This window comes from Trichomonas vaginalis, chromosome V (assembly GCF_026262505.1).
Source record: "Trichomonas vaginalis G3 chromosome V, whole genome shotgun sequence".
Lineage (NCBI taxonomy): Eukaryota > Parabasalia > Trichomonadida > Trichomonadidae > Trichomonas > Trichomonas vaginalis.
The window spans coordinates 31,911,338-31,928,328 of NC_067207.1; the positions used below are offsets into that span (position 1 = coordinate 31,911,338).

The 16,991-nt window shown below is 32.7% G+C and overlaps 2 protein-coding genes and 5 pseudogenes across 7 annotated transcripts, besides 3 other annotated features; 4 read left to right on the plus strand and 3 right to left on the minus strand.

Annotated features, from left to right (window-relative positions):
- Positions 1 to 10,881: part of a mobile genetic element that runs on past the window's edge.
- On the plus strand, positions 2,780 to 3,951 carry TVAGG3_0440360 (annotated as a pseudogene). Its single transcript has one exon. A coding segment is annotated over exon 1 (1,172 nt).
- On the plus strand, positions 4,124 to 5,606 carry TVAGG3_0440370 (annotated as a pseudogene). The gene has a single exon. A coding segment is annotated over exon 1 (1,483 nt).
- Positions 6,050 to 6,906, minus strand: TVAGG3_0440380 (annotated as a pseudogene). Its single transcript has one exon. A coding segment is annotated over exon 1 (857 nt).
- On the minus strand, positions 6,931 to 7,190 carry TVAGG3_0440390 (uncharacterized protein; the record flags this gene model as incomplete). The annotated part of the gene is made up of 1 exon (XM_001299922.2): positions 6,931 to 7,190. A coding segment is annotated over one exon (260 nt), but the record flags the coding sequence as incomplete, so codon positions are not given.
- TVAGG3_0440400 lies at positions 8,930 to 9,254 on the plus strand (annotated as a pseudogene). Its single transcript has one exon. A coding segment is annotated over exon 1 (325 nt).
- Positions 9,285 to 9,693, plus strand: TVAGG3_0440410 (annotated as a pseudogene). Its single transcript has one exon. A coding segment is annotated over exon 1 (409 nt).
- On the minus strand, positions 10,179 to 10,613 carry TVAGG3_0440420 (uncharacterized protein; the record flags this gene model as incomplete). Its single annotated transcript, XM_001299919.1, has 1 exon — positions 10,179 to 10,613. One exon carries the CDS (start codon positions 10,611 to 10,613, stop codon positions 10,179 to 10,181), a length of 435 nt encoding a protein of 144 aa, XP_001299920.1.
- Positions 10,882 to 12,749: 1,868 nt separating the features above from the next.
- Positions 12,750 to 12,956: a mobile genetic element.
- Positions 12,957 to 15,120: 2,164 nt separating this feature from the next.
- Positions 15,121 to 16,718: a mobile genetic element.
- Positions 16,719 to 16,991: the final 273 nt, after the last annotated feature.

Here is a 16,991-nt window from a genome sequence, read left to right on the forward strand (position 1 = left end):
AATACAACAAATATTCTTTGTCAGACATTATATCTCCATCTGGAAAGAAAACAAACGACTGGGTTAGAAATGCTTCAACTCAGAAAATTTTGACAAGAAATCCTGAGCTTATGATATCAGTAAGATTCTATGGAACTACAGCATATCTCATTGACAAAAGTCTTATACCAATAGTTTTGTTATGGTTAGACCCAGTTGTTGGATATAACTTCATAACTTATGGTTCATTCAATACGGAACGTTGCAGTGAAGGCTTACTTTACATCGTTCAGAAACCGAAGGACTTCAATACAAAGAGATATAAGATAGGAAGAACATATAATATAACTCAAAGATATGACAGTACAGTCAATAGAGTCAAGGTTGTGTTCGTTAATGATATGAGAGCTGCAGAAACAGAACTACTTGAAAAGTTTGAGAAAAGGTATGGTGCTCCCATGAAAGGTAAAGAACGTTTGAAGTAGATGAGATAGATAAAGCTATAAAATTATTTGACGAAGTTGCTGAAAAATACATGTAAAGCGTTTATTTTTGGTCTTTTGTGAAAGTCAGAAAATAAGTTAGTTTTTTATAAAATATTTTTTTATCCGGAATATAAAGACAGATATGTCAACAACAGAGAACACAACAACTGCTATCGTTCATGAAGCCATAAATGAAGAATATGAATACATACAATATAACAAAAAATTGAGACTCATTCGTTCGGTCAAAGACGATATGTACCAGATGCAAAGTATTTTGACGGCTTGTTTTGCTCCAGACACTAAGCTTCCTAAAGACTGGTTTAGGAACCAAAGCACCATTGAACTCTTAAGCGAAGCACAGCGAGACATACTTTTTTCTGAAAACAGTGAAGAACAGCGAGTAGATATAAAAAATCCCAGTCGCCAAAACTCTATGAAAACCGTGAAAAATTGCCAAACGGTTTGAGAGGATATTATGTTCATAGACTTCTCGTAAATAATGTGGCACAATGGGCTTCAGCTCGCTATTCATGGTATGTTTGTAAACTTCTTGACGAACTTCACAGACAAGAACGTGAAGATATGGAAAAGAAACTTCAAGCAAAAGATGAAGTCATTGAATCCAAAGACAAAAGCATACAGAAAAGAATACCACGTTCAGTACCAAAAGGAAAGGAAAAGAGTTATAAGTATATGATATATACTGAAGAGTTGGAGAAAGAAGAAGACAGTGACATGGTTATGTTGCATTTAGTCAGAAGAAACAACAAAAGCTTTTACGACCTTGCTAAGATTTACAAATCTGACAGAAATTGGTTCTATTGCGAAAACTTACCGATTTCAATGACACCGAATGAAGATGTTAAACAGATAGTTCAAGACACACTTCCTCAAACACACTATGACATCAAAGGTTGCACAATACTTACATTCAAAGAAGACTTAACATTACTGAAAGAAAAGATAACAGAATATTTCGACAACTTCAAAGAGGAAGAATGAAAAAAAATCTCGTCGGGTGCCACGTTAGAACCATAGTGGAGAAAACCATGATAAAAACAAAACGCTCCATGTCGATCATAATCGACGAAGTGCAAATCTTCACTTCGTCAAGTTTATTTTGTTTTTACCATTTAAGTGTTGTAAAATGTCGATATGAAGACTAACCAAAAATATATTTTTGCTTAAATGACGTCAGGGTCAATTTCTTCAACCATTTCACTTCCTTCGTCAATGTCAATAGAAGCTTCTTCAACCTTTGGTAAGAATTTCTGTATAAACATCTTTGTTCGTTATTGTCTTCAGAGATGAAGGATAATATTTCACATTTGTTTCACCCTTCTATATATTCTTTCTGTTCGAAAGATTTAAAGCAATACTGAAGAAGTCAATGTTAGAGTTCTTATAACAGTATATATGAGTATCTTTGACATTCACGAAGAAACCCTTTTGTTTCAAAACTACTGCTAACTCTTGTGAAGTATAACGTTTGCGGTCAATGACGATAGCTAATGGTCTGACATACTGACCGAACTTAGATTCTTTCACAAACTTCTTGTTAAAGATAACATTAACATTTGAAGCATTATTGAACTCATTCTTGATGGCATTAGCGAGAGCATTGTATGAAAAGAACTTGCAATCTTGCATGTGTTTCATTAAAATAAAAATATTAAATTATTTTGAAAAATAACTTAAAAAAAATCTAATCTAAATTTTTTCAAAAAATATTTTTTTATTTCCTACTAAAGATGTATCGGAAGTTGTCTAAGTTAGAACACTCGGAAATAAAACAACTTCTTACAGAAGCTAACATAGATGTTGCAAAACATTACGCGACAAACAAAAAAGCACTCGCTGACATCCTCAATGACTATAATGGTGCAATAAGTTATGATAGAATTCATGAGTTCATAAAGCCGCAACGCGGCGAGGACGAAGTCCATGCAAGAACTTTTCCTTTAAATGACGTTGCTATTGACTTATATCATAGACGTTCAGTACCTCATGAAGTAAGAAGAGAAATGTTTGACATAACAAATGCAAACGTTGGTGAAACAAGAAGAAGAGACGACACACTGAAACAACAGAGAAGAGAGATGTTTAAAAGTGCTATAGAACAAGTTCGCAAAGCTAACGATGTCATTCGTTCCATTGACGACAAACCAAAAGAAGGTGAGAGATGGTTAAAGAAAGATGAAGAGAATAGGAAGAGAAATGTGAAGTCAGGCAATAGACTCATTGACTTTAACATCGAAGCTTTAGATGAACCAAACAGAGAATATTTACACAAACATTTCGGTAAGGTTTTCATGAGACTCTTAGAGAAGATTAAAATAAACTCACAACAGAGATGGATGGTATGTTATAAACTTGGTGGAAAGTATGAATGTTCTACGTTAAACCTCAATAATATGGAACATTACTACATCAGCTCTTGAAGGAGAACTTTATATCAGAGATAGAAGCAAATGCCGCAGGTATTGTTGAAATGCACTATGACTTCTTCTTGACAAACATAAAGAATCTTACTGAAATAAAGATGTATGATTTAACAGAATATGAAGGCTTAACGATGTCAGATGTAAAGAAAGGCAAACCAAAAAAGAGACCATATAGAGATGAAAGCACACTGACAAATGACCAGAAAGCCATTTTGGAAGCTCTTAAGCAAACAGGAAACCCAGCACTTATAGAAAGCTTTTGGAAAGATAATGGTGAAAAGAAGTTTTATAAGAAGAGAAGCGGTCAGTTCTGGAAGTATCTTTGCACATTACCTATAAATCTTGAACGCTACCAAATCTTCAATGAACTGAACAAAGAACTGCAACACTTATGACAGAAGACAATTGTTTCGTTTATGCTTGCATTCAGGCTGGAGTAAATGAAGAAACTATTGACACATGAGAGAAGTCATTCGTGTTAGAGACTTTCCTCAAAGTAAAGTACAAGAAATTTCTGACGCAACAGGTATAGCATTTAATGTTACCATTGGTTACTTCAATGACTCAAGATATAATGAAATAAAAGAGATACATACCAAAAGAATGTGAAACTGTTCGAACTATTGACCTACTTCTTGTTGAAGACCACTACATGCTAAACGAAAGACTTCCAATGACAACATACTTCGTCAGAAATTACAAAGAAATCTTGAAGGTGTGTGTGGAATGAACATTGAGAAACAGATGAAAATATATACAAAGAGAGAGAACAAATATGTAGTTCGTTATGATAGAACTACACCGCTATGGGATGTTATGAAAACATTGTGGGAGTGCAAATATTTCGAACCTATTTCTTATGGAGAACTTTTCACATATACGACTGACTTATATAAACAGAACCTTGCACCATTTAAAGATTTGACATATGCTCCAAAGTATTGTGTACAACTGAAGAAGAAAGCAGAGTCAAAAGAAGTAAATAAAAATAAGTGCAAGTTCATTCCTGAGCACGTTTTCTTTGCTGACTTTGAGTGTAGTACCGATGGCTTTCATAAAGCTTTTAACATATGTTACGACAGTGAAGATGGTTCAGTGAGTGAAAGCATTTGGGGTCAGAACTGTGCAACAGAATTTTTGGAACGACTTCCTGACAAGAGTTTAATATATTTCCATAACCTCAGCTATGATATAAACTTCATCTTAAGACACATGACAGAAGTGAAAGGAACTCCCATCATTAAAGGTTCACGAACAATGCAAATAACTGGCTTATATAAAGGAAGGGCAATTATTATAAAAGACTCTTACAGTGTTATAAATAAGAAGCTTAAACTATTTCCTGCTATGTTTAACTTACAAACAGGACCGAAAGAAGTATTTCCATATAACTACTACAGCAGTACTTTGTTAGCAAATGACAACAGAACTGGTGTCATTTCTGAAGCATGTAAGTTTATCCAGGATGCAGATACATTTATGAAAAACATAGATTCCATCAAAGGTTGCAGAATAGATGAAAACCACTTCGACTTAGAAAAATATAGCACATTTTATTGCAAACAAGATGTAAGAATTTTAAGAGAAGGTTTTGTAAAGTTCCGCAATGACTTATTGAAAGAGTTTGATTTAAACGTTTATGACTACGTTAGTATTTGTTCAATTGCTAACAAATTATTTGAGAACAGAGTGTACTTCCCGAATGGAAATTTATATGACCTCTCAAAAAACCAAGAGAATTTATTTCGAGATGCATTCAAGGTGGAAGATGTATGTTGTCAGATAACATGAAACAAAAGAGCGAAAAGAAACTCATTGCTGACTTCGACGCTGTTTCATTATATCCATCAGCTATAGCAAGACTTTATACTTTAGAAGGAATTCCAAAGGTATGAAGGATGAGATGCTAAGCACAGAGTATCTCATGAGACATTTATTCGATGACGACCAAAAGGAACCCATTGGTGAAAAGTTTATGTCTGGCTTCTTTGTTCTCATTAAGATAACAGAGATTGGAATACATAGACACTTTCCTTTAATAGTTTGTGACCCTGAACTAAATCCAGAACTTAACGTTCCCAGAAGTTCAAACACTTGCTGTTTAATGTATGTTGACCATATAACATTACAAGACCTCATAAAATATCAAGGTGTCAAATGTGAAGTGTTGCAAGGATACTATTACGATGGAAACAGAGATATTAGAATAAGAGATGAAGTAAAGAAGTTGTTTGAGTTAAGGTTAAAGTATAAGAAAGAAGGAAATCCTTTGCAAGAAAATATAAAGCTCATTCTGAACAGTATTTATGGCAAAACTATTCTATCTCCTATTGAGTCAAAAATAACCATAGTAATGACAAAGATGCTATAAGATATGCCATCAGAAACTACAACCATATAGTGAAGTTCGAAGGTTTGGATGGTTCAGATAAAACTATTTTCAAGCTAACGAAAAGCATTTGCAGACACTTTAACTTCTGTCCACTTGGTGTAATATTCTATCAATGTCGAAGAGAATAATGTGTGAAGTATTCTGTACTGCTGAGGATATGGGACTTCAATATTTTACCAGGACTGTGATAGCATGCATATTTTCAATGAAGACATACCAAAGCTTGCAGCAGAGTTTAAGAAGAGATACGGTCGCGAACTTATAGGAAAGAACCTTGGTCAATTTCATAGTGACTTTGCAGAAATAACACCTGGAAAACAAAGTTTAGCATACAAGTCAATATTTTGTGGAAAGAAGACCTACATAGACTTACTCACTAACGATTTAAATGAAGTTGCATTTCACTGCAGAATGAAAGGCGTGAAGCAAGATGTTATTGCTTTAACCGCTAATGAAATGTTTCCTGACTCTGTTCATGCTTTCTATGATGAAGATAAAGGTTTAATGGTTCCGCAAGGAACATATGACAAAGACTCTGAGTTCAGTTTAATGAAACTTTACAAAGCACTTTATGATGGTCAAGAGATTGGATTTGACTTATGTAAGTCTTTAGTCCTTGCTTTGCTGAAAAGTTTAACTTCTCAATAACGACTAAAACAAGCTTTATTCGTAAGTTGAAGTTCTGAGGTCATTTATTTTTGTCAGCAATGAGGTCATTCGTGATAAAAATAAAGCTAGCGTAGATTTTACAATACTGCGATGGTAGAGTTTAAGAGTTGTGCTTCAATGTAGAGACAGTCCTTATGGTCTGGAGGTAAGAACACTGGGCAGTTATGGTCATGAGTGGAGAACATGTCTATCCAAAACTCACGATTGAAGCCAGTTAATTTATAGTATTTAGGGTTAGGAAGTGGTGAAGTTCTTGTATGACCAATGAACTCATTTTCAACTCCCTTACTTAAGTTTGAATATAATATAGCTTGCTTTCTATCCCAAATGCCAGGTGTTACAATCTTTGAAAATTCATTTTTCCTCGGAAGCATTGCATCATAATTGAAAACATTCTTGAAATCATCACTTGGTTCAGAGATTTGAAATCTTATACGTAATGGATTTTCTTTCTCTTTAGCGACTTCATTGAATGGTGAATATATAACAAACTGACAGTCATGTGTTCCATCTTCATTTTCATTAAATTCATAATGAAAGTCTATAAGTTGTGGCTGACTACCTTCTTCTTTCAGTTGTGCAAGAAACTCACGTAAAGGCTGTAAAGTTTGTACTTCAATGTTGAACTTTTTCTCGAACATTCATTAAATGAAATCATACATTGCAACAATGTTGTATCGTCTTTAAAGTATTTGTATATGTGAATGTTTTGGGCGCTTAAAGACTGTTCGTCATTTTCTATCTCGACTTGAAGTATAAAGTCAACCTTTCTGAAAGCACGTGTTATATACATAGATGTTATGCCAATGTACTTCTCTTCATTTATGTTCACAATCCAGTCTGTTGGAAACTTAAACGTTACTCTGTTCCCCTTTATTTTGACGTCAGGGTTTTCACTACTGAACGCAACAGATAAAGGTATTTGTCTATACATTTAATTCGGATAAAAATAAACCATTTACTCTTTCTTTGCTTCAGCTTCTTTAGCTTTTGCTTCAGCTTCTTCTCTAGCTTTTTCGCCAGCAAACGTGGGTTCTTTTGTCTTCCAGCAGCTAATGCAGCAAGTTGTTTTTCACTAAGTTTTCTCTTTGGTCTCTCTGGCTTTTGTTCTTGTTTTTGTTCCTTCAGTTCGGATAAAATTTGCTCACGAATTTCTTTCTTCAATGCTTCAACATCTATGACCCCTTGGGTCTTGTCCGTAGGACTTGTCTGAGTCATTTGACTGCAGATAAAAAAAATTAAAACTTTAACCGATGTAAAATGAGCTTGTCAAAATCAGAGCGAGAGTCTATTATATTAAATGACGCAAGAGGAATACAACATCCTTTCTATTACGTAAGTCAGAGTAAAGATGGTAAAATATACGTAAGAAAAAGAAAGGTTCCATTAGCGAATGCAGAGAGCGACAACATTAAGGTGCATGGCACCGAGGGCGAAGCCCATATAAAACCTTCTATTCAAACTGAAAAGTCAATAGAACAGAAGAAAAGAAGCCAGATGTACTTTCAATAACGAACCAAGAGCTTATTGCAAAGTTCGTGAATTTCATTGAAAAACAAACCGAGTCAAAGAACCCTGACCCACCAGTGAAAGAAGTTGAGACAAAAGAGAATGTACAGTTCATTGAAAATGTCAAGAAACAACTTCCACCACGAATGCCAAGAAGAAGAGTGAGAATAATGAAGTAAATAGATATTTTTATCTGAAGTAAATACATGCAGAACGAACAGTTAAACGAATTTACTCCAGCAGAGCATATTCATCAGATTCGCTCATATTTCGATATCATAGACAATGCAGTTCAAATTGGTGACACTAATAGAAAATATTCTGACGCAAAGATTCCATCACAACCTGGAACTGCTAAAGATAACACATGGGTAACATTCAATCTCTCACCTCCTGGTGAAAATATGTTGGACCTTTACAATACATTCATTACGTATAAAATGGAAGGTCAATTTATTGTAGATAAAGAAATTGGTTCAGGTTCCAATAAAACAAACCCACCAGGATTTTGGATTGGTTTCGATGACGCTTTCTATGCAGTTGCTGGATATCAAATCCTTGCAAATGGTCGTATCGTATATTCTCAAGACAACGCAAGAGAAGAAGCATATATAACTTCAAACTCACAAACTACCGAACAAATAAAGAAAGTAGATGTTTTCTCAAAGACTCGACATGAAGATGTATGGAGTCATTCGGGAACATGCAGAACAGGACAAATTGTTAGTGGTCCAATTACAGCAGGAAAATCATTTGATTTTAAGCTTCGTTTAAGAATTCCTGTTAGAAGATTTTCCATTAGAAGCTATTCGATTTATTCCTTTTGCAGGAAACATTCAGCTTAAAGTAAAGTTCAGTAGCGACGCCTTACAATGCACATCTATATCTGTAAATGATATCATTGCTTTCAATCCAACTCTTAAAGTTGCATTTGCTTCAGATTCAAATCCACCGACAAATAAATTTGTTCCATGGAATGAACCATTCACTATGATAACGAAGGCATAGAAGCTAGTGGAACAGTTACTATTACAACTGTAACCCAGCAACTATTTCGAACAAAGATGGATTTTAATGAATGTTTCATTCATCCAAAGTCATTCTCTTTAGACCCTAACATTTATACAGAACTTGTAGAACATTATACAAACGAGGCTTTATGTTTTCCTGTTAAAGTTATGGATTGGATTCCTATGGACGGTTCATTCTCAAAGAATACAGATAGTTCAAGTGCAACATTTACAGCAGCTTATACGCCTATTAATGTTAAAAGTATTTGGGCACTATTTAGAAAGAAAGACAACTATTATGTTAATTTTGAGAACCCTAAGTTTAAATATCTTCAGCTTTCCATGGGAGCTTATGGAAATATGCCTGCAGAACCTGAAAAATCATATGGACCTGTATTTTATGAAATGGTTGCGAACGCTTGCAATACAAACAATGATATGATTGGATTTAATGAAGATGTTATGAGGTCATTGGTGGATGATGGTAGTGTGGAACATAAATGGGATAGCTATGACAACACACATTTCTTATGTGGTTTTCCAACAGAAGTGGACTTTTGCTTCCAGCAAGGTCAAACATCTACTGCTCCAATAACATACAAATTGTCTGTTAAAGGACCTATTGAACTAGCAACTGAAAATGTACCAAAGCCACTTATTGGATTTATGAGGGATTGTTGCTTTGCAATACAAGTAAGACAGTCAGGCATACCAATAATAAGATTGACGACTATAACTTAGCACTGACGACAGTGAGGAATAAAGGATGAACGTTTATTTTTAAAGCTTATAAATGAGTTCTTCATCAAGCTCTCGTGAACCTTCACCATCTATGAAACAAACTTTACCAAACGATTATGGAGCACCTATTGAATATTTCTTACGAGCTGCACAATGGCAAAGAGCAGTCTCACCAAGGTTAGGTGTTCCACCAGCTCCTGTCAAAATAGCATTTGGTCAAGTCCCTATATAAATATGGTCTCCCACTAGGTTTGCTAGCTACAGCAGGAGCAGTAATGATGTTGAAAAGAAATAAAGCAAATGTTGTAAATAATACTGAAGTAGCTGAAGTTAAACAAACTCCGACACCAACATCAAAACCAACGCTTTCACAAACAACACCTTCAATGACTCCTGAACCTATGAAAGTACAAACTCCTGTTCAAAAGTCAACTCCAAAACCGACTCCAACATTTAAACCATAACCTACACCACAAATAAATCGTAAAACTCCTGCGTTTCCTTACTGAAAAAATAACGTTATTTTTATTTAATATTAAAATTTTTATTTTATTGAAATGACAAATAAAGTCACTGAAGCAATGAAACAAAAGTTTTTGGTAGAATACATTAAATCAGGAACTATTCCAGAAGGTTTTTACATTCATACTATGAAGGATGGTAGAGTTCAGTTTAGAAAGATAAAGCAACCATTAGATAAAGAAGGAATTTTGAGAAAGATTAAACTTCATGAGGACAACATTGCTGAACTTAAGAAGAAGTTAGAAGAGTTGGAGAAAGGAAGAGAGTTATAAAGCAATGAATTCAAGAGGGTGAAAAACCGGGTGAAAAAAGAGGTGAGATTTCACCACTTCACCTAAATTTATTTTTGTGCTATGTTTTCATACGTGTGAGGGTGGTGATATCATTAATTTTTAAATAAATGTGGGAACAAAAAAAAGCATATCTACTCAACAGGAATGAGACCCTTACTGACTATGTATTCGTTTAATGCTTGATGAAAACAATGGTACATATTATCGTATGGGTATACACAACGTCTGTTTCCATCGTCGTCGTATATGTAGAGCTCAAATCCAGTCCAACCTTCTTTTGTACAATATGTAGCTTTATTTAAGTATGCATTTATGTAGATAAGGCAATTTTCTTCATCGCTCCAGAAATAATTTTTCGTCTTTGTTGAAATAGTTTTCGTTCCTCTACGTCCATAAGGAATGTATGCAATAAATTTAGCATCATAAGGTATTATAATATATTCAGGGTTTCTTTCATCGTCAATGGGTCTGTCTTTGTTAAAATGCATGTTTCTCAGTTTTACTTGAGTTTTGAATAGTTCACGGAAACGTTCTGGGAAAGAGTCATAGTAAATGTAGTCGGACATGTCTTTGTAATGAAATAAAAAATTAAAAAAAATAAAAATAAGGTTATATTTTATTTAGTGAGGACGGTAGTGAATTCGTTAGTGAAGTCGTTAGTGAAGTCATTAGTGAAGTCGTTTATGTGTCAGATGGTTTTGTAAATATTTAAGGTTAAGTTGGTGTTATGGTTGTGTTGTAAAATATACGTTACCGGTTTCGTAAAGTGTCAAAACCACTAAGTGGTGTACGGAGGCGCGCAGTGCCACAGTACGCGACTTAGGGATACTAACTATAGGAGTATTGATTGTAACTTTTGTTGTATTTCCGTCATAGAATGACCTATATAATGTAGCAGTGTTGGAATAGAACTCTTTATCTTTAGTATTTCCAACTAAATAGCATTCACCAAATGTAACTTGTTGGAATAAACGGAAAATTGATCGACCACATTTGTTTTGAATAAAATTACATTTCTCAACGGAAAATGTCATAGAACAACTTATATAATGACAATCATCAATATTTACTTCATTTCCTTCTGATGTACAAAAAATGATATGAATTGAATCAGGTGATTCGATTTTAAATGCAGATTCATCAGATCCTATATTTTTTGAAATATTTGTTGATGATATTGTTTGGTATCCGTAATATAAACAATTTGTTGACCCTCCTCTTCCAGTTTCATCGCATTCTGAAATTGTTGATTCAATCAAAAAATGTGGTAAATTTTTATTTTGAATGGAATAACTATAAAGAAAAGTACCTTCACGATTTCCATAATTATAAGAATGCGTTCCACATGATTGAAATAAAATAAATGATCCTCCTTTGTGATAAATTGAAGCACCTTCTGAACCACCATAGCAAGATGTAAAAGAATTACGATAAACAAGTAACCTGGTGTTTTCATTTTGTGCGCTGAGAAAAATAGCCTGTTCAAGATTTAAGAATTTGATTTGATTAACAAAGTAACTTCCAGTTGAAGTATTAGAGAATTTACCATATGATAAATAACATGCGGTAGGTGAAACCCCCGGAAAATATGAATTCCATACTTTGATATCGCCGACACGACTCTATTTCCAATTAGTTATTTTTGTTTCAAAACAAAATAATCGTTATTTCGGAATTGAAGAGTATTGTTACTGAAGAATCTGAGTCAATTCCAGGTTTGTTGTATAATCAGATAACTAGAAGTGTGGTGTCACTATTTCTAGTAATATGCTTTTCCCAAAGTGCAAAAAAATGGTCCAAATGGCACCAACTTTTTGCACAAATTTGCTACATTCATAAAAATTGCGCCTCCGGTTTTTACGACCTTTGGAAAAAAAATGAGATAAGCAGTAAAAATTATCTACGGTTTCACTAATTTTTTGATTCAAAATGAAAATATTCAAAAATTTCATAAAAAAATTAACTTTTACATTGAAAAAAGCTTTTTCATGCATTTTTAAATCAGCCAATTCGATTTATTATTATCATTTAAACTATATCTTTGACAGTTTTTCTTAACATTTATATTATTTTATTCTCATTTTTATTATAATAAAAATTTGATTTTTACTTAAATAACATAGCTAAAACTGTATCACGATCAAATTGTATGCAATACATTTATTAAATTTGGTTGATTTGAAATTTGATAATTCATTTTTATAACTTATATTGAAATTATATATGTAATAGTCTGCTAGCACAAAATAAAATTTATTACAATACGAACATTCAAAACCTAAGCAATGCATATCACAAATGATATAGTATGATAACTTTATTGGAAATTACAGGCGCGCAGTGTTTTCTTGTTGTGCAGTAAAGTTGACCAAATTTACACAAATTTATCTGCAAATTTGCATAAATTAATAATATCATATACTCTAATAATATATGAAATATTATGGAAATCCCAAGTGCCAAAGTCGAGATATGAGATGATTGCAAAACAAAAATTGAAATGTATTCATATTTCTCATGTAAAATCCATTTGCATGAGTAACTCCGACTAAAACCACAAAAATCTATAAATATGTTAGAAATCTCTAATATATCAAAAGTAAGGTCGATGAACAAATGAGCACTTTTTGGCGACCTTATATGTTAATGTTTAACTAAATAATCTGAATAAATTTATACATCATGTCCTGTACAATAGAGAGGTTATCGATTTTGTAATTTAATCGTCGTCGTTATCGATTTTGTAATTTAATCGTTATCGTCTTTTTCTAAACGTGCATTTTTACATTAAAAGCAATGCAACTCCAAAATTAATTGGTATTTAGACTTTAATTAGGTGCAGACAAACGAAATGCAGTCCAAATATTTTGGTGATATATGAATTACATAAATTTAAGGAAATTGAAATTATATCTTTTTAAATTTTTAGGAAAACAGATTTATAGAATTGTTTAAGTCATCAAAATAATGCAGAATTAGGTCAAACTTTCCAAATTTAATCATTTGCAAGACTTTCAAGCGACTTCAAAATGTCGAAATATAAGTCCAAAAATAAAATTACGATTACAGTCTATCCTCAATTATTATCACGCTAATTATTGAGTGACCCATGCGTTCGTATGTATGTAATACCTTTTAAAAAGGAGATGAGAGAGATAAACGACATTTACAATTTAAATCTGATGTATTTACTTGTTACATTTACAAATGTAAATGTTTCTCGTAATGTTTACATTTTGTAAGTATAACGAATAAAAATGACGCACTTTTTTTACAAAGTCAAATTATGCGATACAACTTTACTTGTTACATTTACAAATGTAAATGTTTCTCGTAATGTTTACATTTTGTAAGTATAACGAATAAAAATGACGCACTTTTTTTACAAAGTCAAATTATTGTTCGATTTTTGCAGCTTGTAAACGATTAATTGTATAAAGTAATTGATATTAGCACGACATAACTGATTATTTCCATTGAAATACGATTTTCATGGAATAATTCAATAGTATTCCATGAAAATCGTATTTCCATTATATTATCCGTGAAATGCGGTGTAAACTTCACAATTCTCCGCTTCGGACGGAAAGAATTGTGTAGCCACACACACTTGTCATGCATAATTGTGTATTAAGCAAAACGAAAGCATTCACGATACAAATCTGTTAATTATGAATACTTTGATTTGACATTGAATATCTCATATCGAGATTTGAGATATCAAAAGCAAATTTTGATTTTTTATTATACAATTTATATTTGTAGTCTAATTATTATAGATATCATCATAATATTGTGAAAGCACAATTTTTGGACCAGAAATTTTATAAAATATTCAAAAGCTCAATTTTTCGAAAGTATTAGATAGCTATTATATTTGACATTGAATGCAAATATACTGTATGTGATTTTTATGAATATTTGTATTAGATAATTTGCGATCTGAAAAAAAATTGAATTTACTAATATTTGTTCTATTTATATAATATACTCGGGCATTATATTATGATTAGAATACAATTGCTAAAATCGAGTCTAATATTTTAGAATATTTTTTTAAGATATTTGGGATTGAGTATTCATACTATGTGATTTTCATAACCAATGAATGTGCCCTACAGTATAAGTAAATATAAGAATAATTTTTTTCAATTTGATATCTTTTTTTAAAAAAGTGTGATTTTCACAAAAAAAGTGTTATAGTAGTAGGATTATAGTCCATACAATACTATTGTAATCTCTTTTCTCGAATTTAATTTTTCAATTAGCAATTCGAGAAAAAAAATATTACTTAAAGGACGACTTATCACTCCGAAAAAGACCAAAATTAAGGACGTGATTTTTTTGAAAGTTCGCGATTTTTCAAAAAGTCGCAATTTTTTCCCGAATCGCGATTTTTTAAAAAAATCGAAATTTATCGTTCAAATCGCGATTTATTAATAAATCGCGAAAAAATTCTGTTCATAACAAATCTAGGAGACTATTTGATGAAAACATATCCGATGTGGGTTTTGTTGTATTATATAACTTGTTATTGACTTCTTAGCTTTCCAAATTTTTTTCGATAATGAGAAAACGAATGAAAAATCAACATTTGGTCCATTTAAAATTTGATTTGTTTACATTTTTTTTACTTTTTGAATTTCAATAGGGTTGTTAGATTCCCGACGATAGGTGTCTTGGAAGATTTGCCTGGTGTCATCATAGTGTCTTTAAATCAAAAATTTTATTTTGGAGTTAGTTTTATTGATTTTTCAATAAAAAACATTTCTAAAACAAGAAAATAAAACGATAAAATATTTATATTTTATATAAGGATCTTATATATTTAAAATAAATATCATTTTATTTTTTTCATTGGTGTCTGTCAAACCATAATACACTATTCAAAAATTCAATGTGTCTTGCGGTTTCAAAAGACACCTTCAAATTGAACGATAGCACAGACACTATTGAATTTTACCCATTGTATTTAGTTTTTACCCTTTTTATTTTTAAGAATTAATGACTGAAACAGCCGTTTTGCTTAAAGTTCATTAAGAGAAAAACAATTCTTCTTCTTCAATCTATTGGTATAGATCCGTATTTTTCCCAAGTGAGCGGGGTATCTCCAATCCCAGCCCTATCGTCCTCCCAGTGTCAGTTTTCAATATAAAATCCAAATATTTTTTGAAAATAAAAATTTCGAGAAATTTTTCTGATTTTTTTTCTTTGATTTCAATAATTCAAAATAAATTTGGGAGTAAAAAGACACTATTTAATGAAATTCATATGAGTGAATATGGATAAATACTCTCAAAACATACAATTTATCTATTTTTTCTTTATATTATCAACTAATTAGTGATAATTTTTTTTGAATCAGATTTTTTTTCATTAAAAACATAATATATAACACAACAATGATGCACACATACGTATCTACACATCAAAATATAAAGCTTGTTTTGGTCTGGGCATCCCAACCCAAAATTCTTTAAAAATTGAATAAAATTGAATACTTGGGGCTGGGATGCCCATCCCAAAACCGAATTGAATTTTTTAAATTAAAGAATATATTTATGTATTTATAATATACATGTGATGTCTATAAAAAATACTAAATTCTAAAAAAAATTCAATTTATTCAAAACGTATACTAAGTGATCACTTCATTAGTAGGATCAGCAATCCTACTAAATGGTGAGAACGCCACTAACTAAAAAAGGAGTCCTTGGAGCTCTTGATCTCTTGTCAGTAGAGTTCATAATGAGGCATGGCATCTACTGATTAGAGATCAGAGCAATCCTACCTTACCTTCAGGAGCTACAAAGCTCCTAATCGTTACGAGAGGGAGTCTTGGAGCTCCTGAAGCTCATCAGCAGAGGCTATTTACCATTTGGGCCTCTTCTGATGAAAGATGCGAAACACGTCTACGAACCAGGAGCTTCAAAGCTTCTAATCCTTACTAAAGGGAGCTTTGGAGCTCCTGAGTCTCCATCAACAGAGTCCCAGATGGTAAATGTCCTTTGCTGATGAAAGATGCGAAACACATCTACGAACCAGGAGCTCCAAAGCTCCTAATCCTTACGAAAGGGAGCTTTGGAGCTCCTGAAACTCCTTTTACTATAAAATATGACAGTTTTCTTCTGAGGTTCTCATCAAATCTAAGACTTCAGAAGAAAGCTGTCCTATCAATGTATACTTACACTCTCATGGACTACAAGTGTACAATTTTAAAGCAGAGATTATCCGAGGCCTCTCATCAAATGAGGGACCTCGGATAATCTCTACCTTAAGTAGTCAAATAACTTTTCTCACTATTTAGGAACAAAAGAACAAGAGTTGGAGTACTTTAAGGCAAGATTCTTCCGAAATCTCTCATCGAATGAGAGACTTCGGAAGGACCTTGCCAAATCCTTGAACGCCAATATCCTTGGAACTGAGCTAGAACCAGGGAGAAGTAGCATACTATAGAGCACGATGGTAATCTCGGAAATACTTATATCGCCCCAAGCACAATATTTAAGAAGTCTAACTCATATATACAAGAAGTCAGGCTGAATAGATATTGTGCATATGGTTTGCAGAACTCTCATGATATTTAAAATTCATGTTATCCCAAAAAAGGTGACACTTTGGGTGTATCGTCCATCCCAGGGATGCAAAAATCACATCACCTTGGATCTATAGACTAAAAACGCATTTATTTCTACACGCCAATAAGGAAGGGAAAATTATAAGACACCATGGTGTCTTCAAAACGCTAATTTTTGATATTTTTAACAACCCTAAATTTCAATTTATATTTTCCTCAAGAAATACTTTAGATTTTAAGAAACTAAAAAAAAAAAAAAAAAAAAAAAAAAAAAAGGGAGTGGGGCTTCCAGGCACTTCGTGCCTTCTAGCCCTGAGGATGAATGAGTATAATGAAGTTTTTTTTCTTGGGGTGGTCTTCCAGGCAC